Here is a 14,515-nt window from a genome sequence, read left to right on the forward strand (position 1 = left end):
ATTGCTTTTTAAGCAAATTACAGCAGTATTTTTAATATGGGAGACAGCATATTGATCTGTTAAGCAAGAATGTAATGTGCAATGCTGCTTAATTATACTAAGCATAATATACATTTATATCCTTCACTTACATAGTGAATAAAGCCCTTTAAGTGTCTATTCCGGTCATCGGATACAGTCTACTGGGTAGGATTCTGTAAAATCCAAACACTGGAAGTAATCAGTGTTACCTAGAAATCTGTTGTATTCAATTAAGTTTGCATTGGCCAGCCTCCCCCTTGCTCCCAACCCTAAATCTCATAATCTGTAAAGTTGCTTTCAGCTTTTGGTTTGTAAAATACAGAATTTTGTAGAAACAAGCTAGATCTGTGGGGTTTGTTTATGTACTCTAAAGTGAAATTACTATCTCCTGGCTTGCTTTGAAGATACAACTATCACAGTGATGGGAAGAATGATGACAATCAAGAAAAAGAATTGGAAAAAATTAACACAGAACTTCTGAAAAAATTAAATGAACTGGAGTCGGATCTCACTTTTTCTTCGGGTAACTGCACTTAAAAAAAAAAAAAAAGAATGACTATTAGCTTCAACACAAGATGTCTTCCTGGCTGCATTATGATCTTTCAGCAGGTCACGTGTACATAGTTCATTAAAATGCGAAATTACACTGCCATATATGTAGTTAATTTATAATCAACATCTGTAACTGTTCCCCTCAGTCCCTATTTCAGTTGATAAATGTTCAGCAGAGCTTGAGCACGTTGCACTGTTTTCACCAATATATGTGAAAACTAACCTATGAGCAACTAGACCTAAAAGGGTTTCTTGCCAGAAAGAATGAAAACTGCAGATGCACCTCTCTGTAAACTGAAGCTTGTCAAGGAAATCTAGTGAAACACAGTGTAACCTGTGAAGATATTGCACTTTAATTACTGAAGTGGGCATGTGGTGTATGCATATATAAGGCTTTCTAGATGTGTAAGCATGGGCATAGAATGTATTGTGATAACACTTCTCAATATGTTACCAACACTTGATTCTCCCAATGCTCACAGGCCCAGAATTTGGAGGACAGAAGAACTGCATTTATATTGGCATGGTGACTGAGGATCTAGATGTGTTGGAGTTGGTTGAAACTATTGCAGCAACAGGCAGAGAAATTGAAGAAAATTCAAGAGTATGTGTTAATAAATCAAAGAGCATTTCAGCATCTTTTGTTTTGCTGTACTACCCTCAGGGCAGTTTGTGGTGTTTTTGTTTTTTTTGGTGGTGTTTGTTTTGTTTTGTGGTTTTTTTGGTGGTGTTTGTTTTGTTTTGTTTTGTTTTTTTTTCAAACCTTTTGTTCTTCTGCAAACAATGTATCCCCTTTGTACACTGGGTTATTTAGCCTGCTGTGATGACCAGATCATCTTTTCAGTTTTTCATTTTGTTTTTATTAACATGCAGTCACAAACTGCTGGCATTTTGGAGGAAGAACCTGTCACCAAGGACTCTGATGTTAAAACTCAAATTACGCAAATTGGCATTTGTCTTGCACATAACAAAACTGTGTCTTTGTTTTTTCATCTTTTGTTTCCCCAGTAAGCTGTTAGGCCTTTGCAGTATAAAATGTTACTTCTGCCTTCTGGGTACATATGTAATTGTAAAAATCCTATGGTCAGTCTGTATGCCTTTTAATTTACAGTAGAAAGAGTTCTCATAAAATGCAGATTTAAATTAGAAAAAAAATCTGACTATTCAGTTTACATCCTCAAAGCTTGAATTAAAAATATAATTTCAAATACACATATTATACATAAAGACAATGTAATTTCTGTTTTCATTAGTTGTTGGAGAACATGACTGAAGTTGTTAGAAAAGGGATACAGGAAGCACAACTTCAGCTTCAGAAAGCAAATGAAGAACGACTTCTTGAAGAGGTAAGGCTATGAAGTTATCATGCAGCTGTGGTTGCATGATGTGGTTACCTAGCTCACCAACCAGTCTTTAATTGTGGACTTTGCAGGGGCTGCTACGACAAATACCCGTAGTAGGTTCTGTGCTGAACTGGTTTTCTCCATTCCAAGCCTCACCAAAAGGAAGAACATTTAATTTAACAGCAGGTAGGACTCCGTGCATCTGCAGCCATGTTATGCTGTGTTCTAAATGTTTCCAGTTTTATACTTGAAATTGCAACACTTTCTTGTGCTGATTGAGTGACACAATGCACCTTTGGGATGTAAAGGATTATGCTCTTCACTATTTCTTAACACTTTGGTGAGAAAATCTCATCCCGTGTATAGTTTACATCTTGTTTTTGCATATTGAATCATGCTAAAAAAAGCTTTATTAGATATTGGCAATAGAGGAACAATTGCTGGCCAGACATGCTGTGGAAGTGCCTATCCTTGGAACAAATGCTACATGTATAAATAGATAAGCTAGTGGGGAAGACTTTCTGCTGCATCTGGGATCTTATTCTCAATGCGCTGTCTTCAAGGTCCTTAGTGAAGAGAACAGTAGGGCTTCCTTGGGAATGCTTATGTCATTTATAACTAGATATTTTCAAAGTGCGGTGATTGATGGCTTGCAGCTGGGGATGTGTCAAGCTTCGAAGAAAAGGGAAAACTGAGTACTGGGTGTCTACCACTGTTGTGAAGTGAGTGTGAGGGGAACTTTATTCATCTTTTTAAGACTCAGCAACTTTGTCCCCACTTACTCAGAAACCAGCTACAGTCGAGTGGCAGTTTCAGATTAACTGCAGACATGCAGTTTCAGAAACCTGCATTAGAGACAAGATTGTTACATTTATATATTATAATTTATAATTATATATATTATTTAATATATAATATATATTAAATTTATATATTATATATTAAATTTATATATTATATATTAAATTTATATATTATATATTAAATTTATATATTATATATTAAATTTATATATTATATATTAAATTTATATATTATATATTAAATTTATATATTATATATTAAATTTATATATTATATATTAAATTTATATATATTAAATTTATATATATTAAATTTATATATATTAAATTTATATATATATATAAATACTGATGAAAAGAGAACTTGTCTATATTCAATTTGCAGCTTACTACTTCCTTTTGACTTGCAGGTTCACTAGAATCCACAGAATCCACGTATGTATCAAAAGCCCAAGGTACAGGTACAACTCCACCACCAACTCCAACTTCCAGCCTCACAAAGCAAAGACATTCTGGTAAGTTTCTACTTTGTGATTTTATTCTAAAACTTGCTGCAACACCCTGGCCTCAGCACACATCTGACTTGCGTGACACTAGAGGACCTGCATGATTTTCCCTTCTGTCATAATATCTGGAATTAGATCTTAAGTCCTCCCTAAATAACGTAGTTTAAGCATGGCACAGAATACTACCAGTTTTCTAAAACATTCTCCTAGAAATGTAAGATTTTTTTATCCCCCAAGGTGCATATGATGTCTGGGGTCTTTCTCTGGAATAGATGGTGGCAGCCCTGCCTATCTTAGGAGGTTGGAACTAGGTGATCTTTAAGATCCCTTTCAACCCAAGTCATTCATATGAATACTGAGGGTGAATCTAAAAAAAAAAAAAAAAAAAAAAAAAAAAAAAAAGTAGGTTTAGTAGTTGTGTTTGAAATTAAAGCATAAGTAATATATTATTGTGTATTTGAGTACCTGTCTGTTACTACCTAATACTGTGTTGACAAAGCCATTCTAGAGTGAAGAGCTATTTAAAACATGGTATTTTCTGTTTAGATATATTAGTAATTAATGTAGATTTGACTCTCAGGGAAACCATAGTTCTACACCCCTTTTTAACTTCTGACTGGCTTCTATCCTGTGATTTTCAGTAAAACTGTCCACCTTAGAATGACTTTGGAATGGGTTTCTCAGCTGAATTTTAACAGTTTCTGTGTACACAGGATAAAATAACTGGCACTTGTTGCCTTGCATACATATGTGTAAGTGGAAGCAAGTATTTATGTGGTTAGGGTACACGTTAGCACCTCGCCTGAATAAAATCTATTTCTTTGTAGTTTTAAAATTCAGATGCTTTCTTTGAAACTTACGTTCTGTATACTACATTTTACATTTGATGCCATCGCTGGTACTGTACTCTTCAAACGCTTTACAGGTCATAAAATTTTTAAAAGGAGTCTCAGAAATTCGGATGCATTTAGTGAGACCAGTTCAGTCAGCCATTGCGATGATCTGGAAAAGATGGCTCAGAGACCCCCAACTCTGTCACCTGGCCAAGAGCAAAGACCACTGGAGACACTAAAAACAGAGCTGTCCAAGGAGGTGTCACAGGCAACAAATAAAGATACTGAGGACATTCAAAGCAGTGAATCACCAAATGACTGCAGAAATGTAGAAGAACAAGGAAATCAAAGATAAAAACTGGACTCTGAATTTAAGACTATCCGGATAAATCACATGCCTCAAAAGGCAGGATATTTTAATGATGCATTTAAAATGTGAACAGTGCCACACACTAGTACAGTAATATAAGTACTGTAACTTACTAACTGGGATTTTGCACATGTACAAATTTTCCCCAAACAGGAAAGATGTCTTTCTGTACACTTAGTACAGTTGCTTTAATCCTGTACATGTTCGTGTCAACAAAGTGGCAGTGAGATTTATTAACTGCCTGACGGCTTGTAAATATTTGTCAAGAAAATAGGCAGTTACAGTTTCAATAAGCTTCAGGCTTGACAGTAGATACTAACTAAGCAGCCATGTATAAGGTTTAAGAATACAGTTGCACCCAATAATTGTAAATTGATCTTATGTGGTGTTTTTTTTTAAGAAACTGCTGATTTTTTTTTTTAAACATTTTTATATTAAATATTCAGTTTAGCCTCTTCAGTAAAACAGCCTAGTCATGCAAGTTCTACTTTTGCTTTTTTTTTTTTTTCTTTCAGCACTTTTATGAAGAACATTGCCAAGAAGCTGTGGTGCAGTGTTAGGGATGGTTGCCTGTGTGTATATATAGGAGTCAATGAATTGTACTTTGTCATCACCCATTTTTTTTTCCTGTTCAGGTGAGGCCCTGAGTATAGGAGGACTAATTAAGTTACTGAGTTTTAAACAGTTCAGAAAGAAATAGTGCCTCTGCATGCCTAAATGGCTTCTTGTTTCTACCACTAAAAAGAATCACCAATACATTTTTTTCCTTTGCATGACACTGGTAACACATGTAGCATCATTAACTGGACTTTTCTTGTTATGTATTTTTAAAGGTAGTTACAGTAAAGCTTGGAAGAAAAAAAAAAAAAAGACCCACTATATTTGTGCTGATTTCAACACTTACTTTTGAATAACTTTCCTAGGGATTCAATGAAAAAATATAGTTTATTTACACTACAGTGCAAGTTCATAGTGTCCAGGACTACTTAAGGTACAAGTTAAGCTTTGGATACATCAAAAGCTACAGTGTGCAGATCTCCTCCCCTGCCCTCACATGATTTAGTATAGTTGCTTTTCTGCACGTTTCCAAAGCCTCTTGTGGAAGCAACATCTTTTGGAAAGCTTGCTCTGCAACAAGCTTTTTGGAGAAAATCTTTCAATCCATACAGAGCTAGAAGTACTATAGTTTGCTTTGTTCTTTTTTTCCAAAGGGTGTCAATTCAATGGCTATAATGGTGGCAGGATTAACTTTGATCTGAAAAATGAAGGGTTTTTTTGAATAGTAATGTCACCTCATTTGACTTTCAGCATCTAAATCCTGTGGGTACATTTTGCTCTTGGGGTAACTCATGTAAATCAGAGTGCAATTTTTCTGAAGTGCAAAAACAGTTGATTAGTCTTCCTCAGCAATTTCTTTGGTGCAATGAATAAGTTAATAAGAGTAATTTGTGGGGAATAGAGTTATCACCACAAGGATTATTTTCTAATGTTTTTATATTTGGAATTGTTAAACCAGTAGTTTTGGTGGAATGAGCTTCATTCTTCAGCTCCTATCTGACTGTTTCAATAAAGAATCTTCAAATTATTGGTCTTAATATATATTTTTGAATGAAGTTCCTGTAGAAGCTGCAGTAGACTTTAAGCGTAAGCCACTTTCTTTCACTTTGCATAGAAAAAGTTTCTCAAGTGCATGTTCATATGGTGACTTCTGGTCTCTGGGTTGCATCACTGCCATCTGTCGGTATTATAGCAGTCTGATCAGCACAGATAAAGCATTGAAACAAGAAACATTTACTTCATAGTAATCGAGGTTCCTACTTAAGTAATGCAGAAGAAACATTACTTCTGTTGAAATGTTTTATTTTGAAAAGCATAGGAACACTACTGTCCATGACCAGCAGCATGCTTTTTACAACAACTTGCTGTTCTTCTGGCACTGCTATGCTTCCCTAAAGCAGCTGATGTTGGGTTCCAAGTTAGTCCTTGTCAGAACAAACCAGTTCCCACAACCCTTCTTCATTTTTTTTGTATATGCGAGGTTTTCTATCAGGAAACAGGGAATGAGACGGAAATGGATGTGCTTTTAAAAACGTTAATGTAGAACGAATGTGGGAAACAAAGTGGGGTGGCTCAGCCAAAGGCGATGTGGAAAGATTCTGAAAAACAAGATGACAGCAAGAGCTGCTTGAAATTCAGAATACAAAAGCTCTCAATTACTCTCCCTTCTAATACAATTATTTTTTCCCCTCCCCTACTGTACGCAGAGGAGAGCTTTGACAGGCCATGCCCATTCTGTTCTCAGCTAAAGAGTACCTGTAGAATCTGTTGATCATCTTGTTCTAACCAGAAATCCACATGTGGGAAAGGCCTCCAGAAATAAGGTCCAATGTGTAGTTGTTCAGTCTTTGCATCATAAATGTTTGTCAGCTGCAGTAACACAGAACTGTTTACAGGGAGCCTTAGAAGTTAGACAGCACTTAAACAAATGAAAGAGACAGAAAAATGACTTAAGCTAGAAAGCATTTGTACTGCTGTAATGCTATAATGTGATGGAAAGTACAGCAATAATAGTGGAGCAGCACAATGCTAGGCAATGCAAATGAGAACAAGCAGAAATGCTGCAGCAGTGGATGCAGAAACAAAGGAAGAAAACTGCTTACCTTTGGAAGGCCTCAGGCACACAGGAATCTCCAGAGAGATCTCTTCGTCTCCACTGCCAGCCTTTAAATGAGGGCTGGGAAGTGGTGCATCCTGGCTCAACCCTTCTGTCACTCAGTGCATTGCATTGCATGCACCTGAGCTCCCCTGGCCTGGCCCTGCCTTCCCCCCAAGTGCTCCATCATTGCTTCAAGCCATTACTCAGCATTTCCCCTATAGCTACCAATCTGTTTGGTTTTTTTCCCCTACATTATGATAATTCACTGCCCCTAAGTGGTCGTACCTTCTAGCAACAATACCTGATTTGGAATTTCATTGCCCACTTATTTATACTCACTCTTGCTCCTGTTAAAACATGGGCTGAACGCAAATCCTCATCTGGCCCTTTTTCAGGAAAAGTTGCAGGGAATATCTCTGCTGTTTTTACATTCACAGCTGGTGAGAAAGAGTTTAAACAATTTTAATTCTTACCAAACACTGCTTAAAACAACCACCTCCACAACACTACTGTTGTAACAGGAATTTTAGAAGCTGCCAAATACTATTTCTATTTCTCATTGCCCCAGCCCCCATTTTCTTAGAAATTCTATTTTCTGCTATACCCCCAACAGCAGCATTCTACAACAGGCATTATGTAAACATTAAAGGCAGTGCATTTACTACTATAAGCTAAAAAAATACCCAATTACAAAAAAACCAAAACAATTCTATTTTAACTCACCTATTCCATAAATGATTGGAAAATGAATATCCTTCTCTTCTCTGTCATTTAGTTCTGTAAGAAAAAAAGATCAAATGTGTAGGGCATCGGATTTTTTTTCTGTACAGAATTCATTCAGTTGTGCATTACCAGAGAAGAATTGAGCTAATGCTGCTTAAAAAGACTGGAGAAAAGACAAATGAACAAAATCAACACAGGATGAAGCCTAAAATGAATATGGAAAAGGTGATAAGGTCAACATTAACGTGCTGGGGCCTGGAGAACTCTCATATCACTAGGTCCAGCTCCAGTCATTTCATTTTCTGCACAAGCCAGAATCTGCTTATAAGTCCCAGGAAAAAAAAAAGCAAAACTGTTGTGATGTCAATTTTCAAAAATGCAAGTCACCAGTAACATTTAAATACAAAGGTTATATATGACTTGAATTCAATACAAAGAAAAGGAAATTATTTATGTGACATCACACATTACAAATTAACTGGAGGAGTCTATGAACAGTCTAACAACATCAAAGGTCATTAAGTTCCTTTCTCAATTGCCTCTCTAAATACTTAAAGCTGTACAGAGGCAGGAAATGGCCTGGTAACATTCACAGGTCCTCCCCAATCTCAACTGAGAGAATCTTTGCTGAGCAGGCTGTTTGACGTTAACACGCTGTAAATAATAAAATTTAAACATACAAGTCAAGTGGGAGGATGTGTACCATTTGTTATTACAGAACAGATTTAAAAAGGCTATGGATGGAAATATCTGTACTTTGATTTCAGTAGCTAAAAATTCTTCAAAAATAAAAAAACACGAGGACATTTTCTTACCTGTTACACAGAAAGTCACTAAATGAACATCATCTGGTTGGAGATCAAATGCTCCTACAGCAACAACAACAGCAGCAATATATAAGACTGACTGGTGGCAAAGCAGGTGCTGTATATAGATGGGGGGGATTATCAGTGCTGCACACTGCAGAATAGGTGGGCAGAAGGTACCTAATACACTGTTCATAGATAATGCAACAGATCAAAGAGTATTTTTCAGGTTTGCTTCAAAACAACTTTTAGAAAATTAAAGCCACATCTCCTAAACGTACCAGTAATTTACAAAGAGTAGCCATTTAAGATGTCAAAAGCATGTTAAGAAGTTGTGCCACTTGCTCCTTTTACTGACATTGGTTTAAAGTAGCTCTGGCATCACATCAACTCTGCTTTAGTTAACTGCACATATTTAGGTATTTTCCTAAAATGTTATATATATAGTGAGCCAACCCAGTCTTTCATTATATGTACTTCAATTGTCCTTTTCCCCATCCCACACTTCAGGAAAAAAAAAAGTTCACCTTTTTTCCTGAAGTTCTAATAGAAATATAATGTTTTAAATTGAAACTGGGTACATGAAAACTATGAAGTTGAAAAAATATATTAATCAAAACATTTTGTGCTGAGCTCTCATGCAATATGTAACATACGTAACAGGAAGCGAGTGCATCGTAACATGTGAGAGGGCAAGAGGGGCACATCCCACAGGACATTTGCCAGACCAAATTCCTCATCCCATAGCCGCCTCCCTCAATACATGCCCCTGTCTCTTCCCAGCTCCAGTGAGGTCAATGCCTTTCTACATTTGGGAAGTGCATAGCATAAGCCATGGCACTTGAAATGTCTAAGTTGGTACTTTATGTTTCCCAATTTGTTTGTAAAGTACCATAATCACTTCTCTATACAGATTTCATGAACAGAAATAACATCTTTCATCAGGCAATTGCAAACAAATTAAGATTTACCTCATCATATTAAGGTCAAAAAGGAGTAGTAACTGATCAACACATCCCCATGTACTGATTTGGACAGGTGACAACACCTGGGCAAGATCACACATCAGCTTGTCAGCAGCAGAGCTAGGAATTAGGTCCAGCTGAACTGCACTCCCATTCAACCCCCTGCAATGTGTGTCAGGAACAAATGACAAGTTCCTGCTCCACACCTGGCCACAAGCAAGCCTCAGAAGTCCAACCCCTCCTCTTCAGCAAGTTTGCAAGTAGAGAAAGCACCCTCCAAAATTAATACCCACTTGTTCCTATTAAATGATGGTGCTCAGATTATAAGCAGATTTTACCCAAATCCAGTCAGAACTATTTTTTTCTACACGAGAGTGGAAAAAATGTGAACTTACTAAGAAGTTGATTAGTAAGTTTTTGTGATAACTGCCTATCATCATTGAAACCTCCAACTAGGTGCACTTCCAGCCTAACAGAGATGGAATAACAGGAAACAGCAGTTAAGATGACATCCTAAAGTGAATACCTTTACAAAATAATCTCCAGTCCAAACTACAATGTAATCATTAGAGGAGTCTCACTTGTTAATGGTTGTATGCGTAGCAAACTGTGGTTGGTAATTTTATTTTGAAAACTTAGGGATCATTCAAGAAACAGCACAAAAAAAAAAAAAAAAGCCTCAGCAAGCATTACACACATGCAATTCTATCGAACCCCAAGGTATCTGTGATGGTCAGCACCTCAGTTTTGGACATAACTCAGTAACTCTCAGTTCTCACAAAAACAGTGAGCTAAATGTGAAGGAGTTTACTCCCATGGTCTCCAGAACTATTCTAGGCCATACAGCAGTGTTCTTCTCCGAGAAGTGTCTATATAAAGACAGGTGTTGTTTGTGAGCCTTTTGACCAAACAAAAACAACAAAAACAACTAGTGACAATACTGGTTTTGGGTGCAAGGTCTCAGAAACAATAAGAAAGTGAGAGGAAGCATCATCAATCACTTAGCAAGGCCAACATTCATCTTTCAAAACTGGGCAAGGTAGATAATGAGTTCTAGAGACCACGTCTTCCAAGTTCATGGAGTTTTTGTTCTTATCAAACGACAGAGGCAAAAAATCTCCACACAAAGGAAAAGTTTGCTAGCCAAAATCTGTTTCAGAATTTGTTGTTTTGTTTTTTTTCCCCCCAGTATGGGTTCTTGAAAAATTCCAGACAGATTCTCAGATCCAAAAGGAATTCACAAGACCAACACTTCTGGTGGAAAAACAGAACAACTAAAAACAGTTATTTGGAAGTTTAGCACATCTGAAGTAAAATTTAGTGGTTTGGTGCTTACTGTTTCCCAGTCAGTGGCATTTTTACAGAGTCACTATTCAGAAGAGAACCATGCTTTAGATCACCAATAGAAAATACCCACAAAAACATCAATAAAATAGTTGTCATTTTCCATACGGCCCATTATAGAAATATTTCTTGCACGGTTACCTTGTCTGAAGCCCATAAAATCAGATAACAGTTCTACAACTTACAAACTGCAGTTACTTTTGTGAAAAACAGTATGTAACAATTAACAAAGCAAAGCTGACCTTCCGTAACCTGTGGTGTTAGAGAAAGATTTTACTGAACTCATGATGAGCGACACCTCTGCTTCTGTGTCTGATCCATCACAGTGTGTCAAGCAGGTGGCTCCGCTGCCTGAGGAAAATGTGAGAAGACAGTGACACTGATGGACATTCTTCACTACCATAATTCAGATCAACAACAGTCTGCACTACTACAACAGTGCAAGAACTACACCCCATCTACTCATTTCTGTTAGCTCAGTAGCCTCTAGCAGAAGAGATGGGCTGACTGCACGAGACAATAACCTCTATGTGCTCCCCATTATAAAAATCAGCTAAACAATGACTGGTGCAAACACCTTCCTACTAAGAACCAAGAAACATTCTTGCTGCCAGGAAGCCTTTTCCATGAATTCTACATGTGTTATTGCCAAACCCTGCTGACCCAGCTGGCTGAACTCTCTGGCATTCACACCCAGCCTGAGACACTGCAAAGGTGGCCACTAAAGCAGATCAAGTTTACGATCTGTTCATTTAGCAAAGTGAACATGGAACTGGTACTGAACAGACAAATTCTCTGAATTTATCACTCAGTCAAAGCACCTTGAAACTTTTTGAGATGTCAGTTTATATAAATGAAATTGCAGTTTATTTCATTAATGCAGTATAAATCAGTGATGATCCCAGCTGTACTACTTCAGAGGTACAGGCTTTGTGCAGAACACCCATTAAGATACCTGTGTGTCGGAGCACAATTAGGTGGCAGGTAGTTGCATCATCTGACCCAAGAATAGACACAGAACCTATTTTAAAGGAGAGAGATTGTGTATGAACTTTGCTGTCGTAATAAACATTTCTTCTGCTAAAGTAATTACATTCTTACATACCATCATTAGGAGTGGTCACTGCAAATTCTCTCTGCTGGACATACAGAAGCCCTTTGGGTTCCACAATTTGGGTAGGCTGATTTCTTAGAAGCTTTGCCTTTTCCTAAAGACAAATGATAATAAAGACTATAGAGGCTGAATTCTCAGGTGTATCTGTCACTTGATAGAAACATCACCTCCAAAAAGCAAAGGTACCCAGGTTAGCGGCAAACATGGCATATTTTATATTTTGGAGGATTCTGAATTTCTAGTTTTTCATCTTCCTGCCACAGATCAGTTAGCTATTAAATCCCATCATTCCACACACAGAGAATACTCCTTCCCTGCTTTATGGAAGGTAAAAGGAGATACAACAGGACAGGGCCAAGCTGACATCAGACAACGCCAGAGTAGATCTTGGAATTTTACATAGCACAGAATCATTTACATAGCACAATACACTCGTTAAGGTCGGAAAAGGCCTTAAGATCATTCAGTCCAACAGTCCACCTACCACTACCACTAAACCATGTCCCTAAGCACCACATCTACATATTTCTTGAACACCATCTGGGACGGTGACTCCCCAGTCTCCCCGAGCAGCCTGTTCCCCTGCCCAGCCGCCCCTTCAGGGAATTCTGTCCTAACATCCAAAGTGAACCTTCCTGGTACAACTTGAGGCCATTCCCTCCCATCCTATCACTACATGCCAGAAGATTTCCTTCTCTGAAACGTGAAAGTTTCAGCCTCTCATGGCCACAATCCAATATTGAGTACTAACAAAATGCAGCTATTAATAATCATGTTTAATTGATGGAAAACCGACCTCCTGGGCTCTGACTGCACTGCTGGCTGGGTACTGTATGCATTTCTATACTAGGGCTGGAAAAAATCAAAACTATTTCACTCAGTTTTTATCAAATCTGCACTAATTTTTTTTTTTTCCCCCCTCTACAAGAACTCAGTTTCCACAAATCAGCACTTTCTTATGAAAAACAGCTCTCCAACCAGCTCTGTTCGGCAGTTCCTAACCCACGAGCTGCAGTTCTGATTAAAACGCTTACAGTCTTAGAACGAAGTTAACACCTCTCCGATACCGCGATCCCGACACCCACTCCCAGCCGCCGGTTCACCCCGGGGTTCCTCGACCCGAGGGCACCTATCTCCCCGCCGCCCCACACGCCACGCTCTCGTCGCAGGGCCGCTACCGCCGCCCGCCCCCACGACGCGGACGCGCTTCCTTTCGAACACCTCGCGCCCCTTTCACGGGGCCGGGGCTGCACGGAGCCACCTCAGGCCAGCCACCTCCGCGGGCGCGGCCCGCCCCGAGGCTCCGCAGCGCTCACGTCCGGCCGAGCGACACGGCGCCGCCGGGCCCGCCCGCCCCAAGGCGGCCCTGAGCGAGGCGGCCTCGGGGCAAGAGCGGGCAGGCCCCGCGGCGACGGCACGGCCCCCTGCTCACCTCGAGGTGCGGGTGGGCGCGGATCACGCCTCCCGCGAGCCGAGTCAGATCAATGCGCTCCCCGTTAATCAGCAGCGGCATCGCGAAGAACGCCCGGGGCGGGAGACGGCCGCTCCGCGCTTCCTCCCCGGGACCGCGCTGGGCCAAGTCGGGCGCCGCCGCGCGGAGCGCTGGGAAATCGCGGTAGAAGCCGCTGAGGGCGGGGGGCGGCGGCGGCAAGCGGCGGTCAGTGCTCGTTCCCGACAGCGGCGGGCCGCTCACGGTGTTTCTACGGCTCTTAACGCTCTGTAACCCCCTCCTCCTTCCCTTGCGTAATTATTCAGGAACTGTAAGAAACCGTTTTGGAAACGTCTACCGCCAACTCTCCAATTTACAAATAAACCATCCCCCAGCTCTATGAAGCCTTCGCCCAAAACAATCCCATGCGGGAGAGGACAGCCCGAGCAAAGGGGACTCTCAACAGAGTGAGGAAAATAAATCACACACTCTACTTTTCTAATCTCATTTTCACAAAATAAAGTTACAGCAGATACTTTCTTCAAAAGATGCTTCATACTTCACAGGGAACCTCACCAGGTAAAGCAGAATCTCCACCTCTGAAGCAGCACTACTCTCAGTTCAAGCAGCACTTACAGAACAGTCCATGCAGCAAAATGCCAGGACCTTCTAGCACTACTAGTTGCAGCCATACTAAGGCTAACAACATAGAAGAGTCATGGAAACTCTACGGAGCTCCTGCCTGATTTATTTATTTTTAACAAGTCCCTTTAGCGTACTAAAGTTGACTCTGCCCCTCAGAACAGACAGTTCAATGCCTGCACATTTTTAATGTTACACCTGGTGTCAAATATACTTTCCCCTTCCTCCCTCTCCCCCACCCAGTTTTAATGAGACATGGAAGCTCCTGCATCACGTACCTGATACTACACCTTAAGTTTTATAGAGCCACATTTTGTAAGTGACTGACTGTGTTGCTGAAGACATAAAAGTGAAAGAGCAGAAAAAGGCAGCTTCCAGAAAGCATTTTCCTTGCCATGGTTGTGAGAA

General features: G+C 39.5%; 2 protein-coding genes across 9 annotated transcripts in view; one reads left to right on the forward strand and one right to left on the reverse strand.

Moving 5' to 3' along the window:
* Positions 1 to 6,013, forward strand: part of PDXDC1 (pyridoxal dependent decarboxylase domain containing 1) — a 29,650-nt gene extending 23,637 nt beyond the window's left edge. For all 3 annotated transcript variants that reach the window (XM_085237652.1, XM_085237651.1, XM_085237653.1), the window contains 6 exons: positions 426 to 544; positions 1,056 to 1,177; positions 1,827 to 1,919; positions 2,006 to 2,102; positions 3,130 to 3,234; positions 4,151 to 6,013. In XM_085237652.1, the coding sequence (XP_085093778.1) occupies positions 426 to 544; positions 1,056 to 1,177; positions 1,827 to 1,919; positions 2,006 to 2,102; positions 3,130 to 3,234; positions 4,151 to 4,413 (799 nt within the window). In that variant the 3' untranslated portion in view covers positions 4,414 to 6,013. The remainder of the gene's footprint in view (positions 1 to 425; positions 545 to 1,055; positions 1,178 to 1,826; positions 1,920 to 2,005; positions 2,103 to 3,129; positions 3,235 to 4,150) is intronic.
* Positions 1 to 14,119, reverse strand: part of NTAN1 (N-terminal asparagine amidase) — a 35,494-nt gene extending 21,375 nt beyond the window's left edge. The window contains exons 1-10 of one of the 6 annotated variants that reach the window (XM_085237661.1): positions 13,469 to 13,778; positions 12,028 to 12,130; positions 11,878 to 11,943; positions 11,165 to 11,273; positions 9,974 to 10,047; positions 8,623 to 8,676; positions 7,808 to 7,861; positions 7,424 to 7,521; positions 6,742 to 6,855; positions 6,272 to 6,584 (exon numbers count right to left, since the gene is read on the reverse strand). In XM_085237661.1, the coding sequence (XP_085093787.1) occupies positions 6,405 to 6,584; positions 6,742 to 6,855; positions 7,424 to 7,521; positions 7,808 to 7,861; positions 8,623 to 8,676; positions 9,974 to 10,047; positions 11,165 to 11,273; positions 11,878 to 11,943; positions 12,028 to 12,130; positions 13,469 to 13,549 (933 nt within the window). In that variant the 5' untranslated portion in view covers positions 13,550 to 13,778 and the 3' untranslated portion in view covers positions 6,272 to 6,404. Of the gene's footprint in view, positions 1 to 6,271; positions 6,610 to 6,741; positions 6,905 to 7,423; positions 7,522 to 7,807; positions 7,862 to 8,622; positions 8,802 to 9,973; positions 10,048 to 11,164; positions 11,274 to 11,877; positions 11,944 to 12,027; positions 12,131 to 13,468 lie in introns of those variants that run through there. The other 5 variants (XM_085237660.1, XM_085237662.1, XR_014886828.1 and 2 more) reach the window with 5 other exon arrangements.
* Between the last annotated feature and the right edge of the window lie 396 nt (positions 14,120 to 14,515).

Source organism: Meleagris gallopavo, chromosome 16 (assembly GCF_905368555.1).
Source record: "Meleagris gallopavo chromosome 16, MGAL_WU_HG_1.1, whole genome shotgun sequence".
Taxonomy (NCBI): Eukaryota; Metazoa; Chordata; class Aves; order Galliformes; family Phasianidae; genus Meleagris; species Meleagris gallopavo.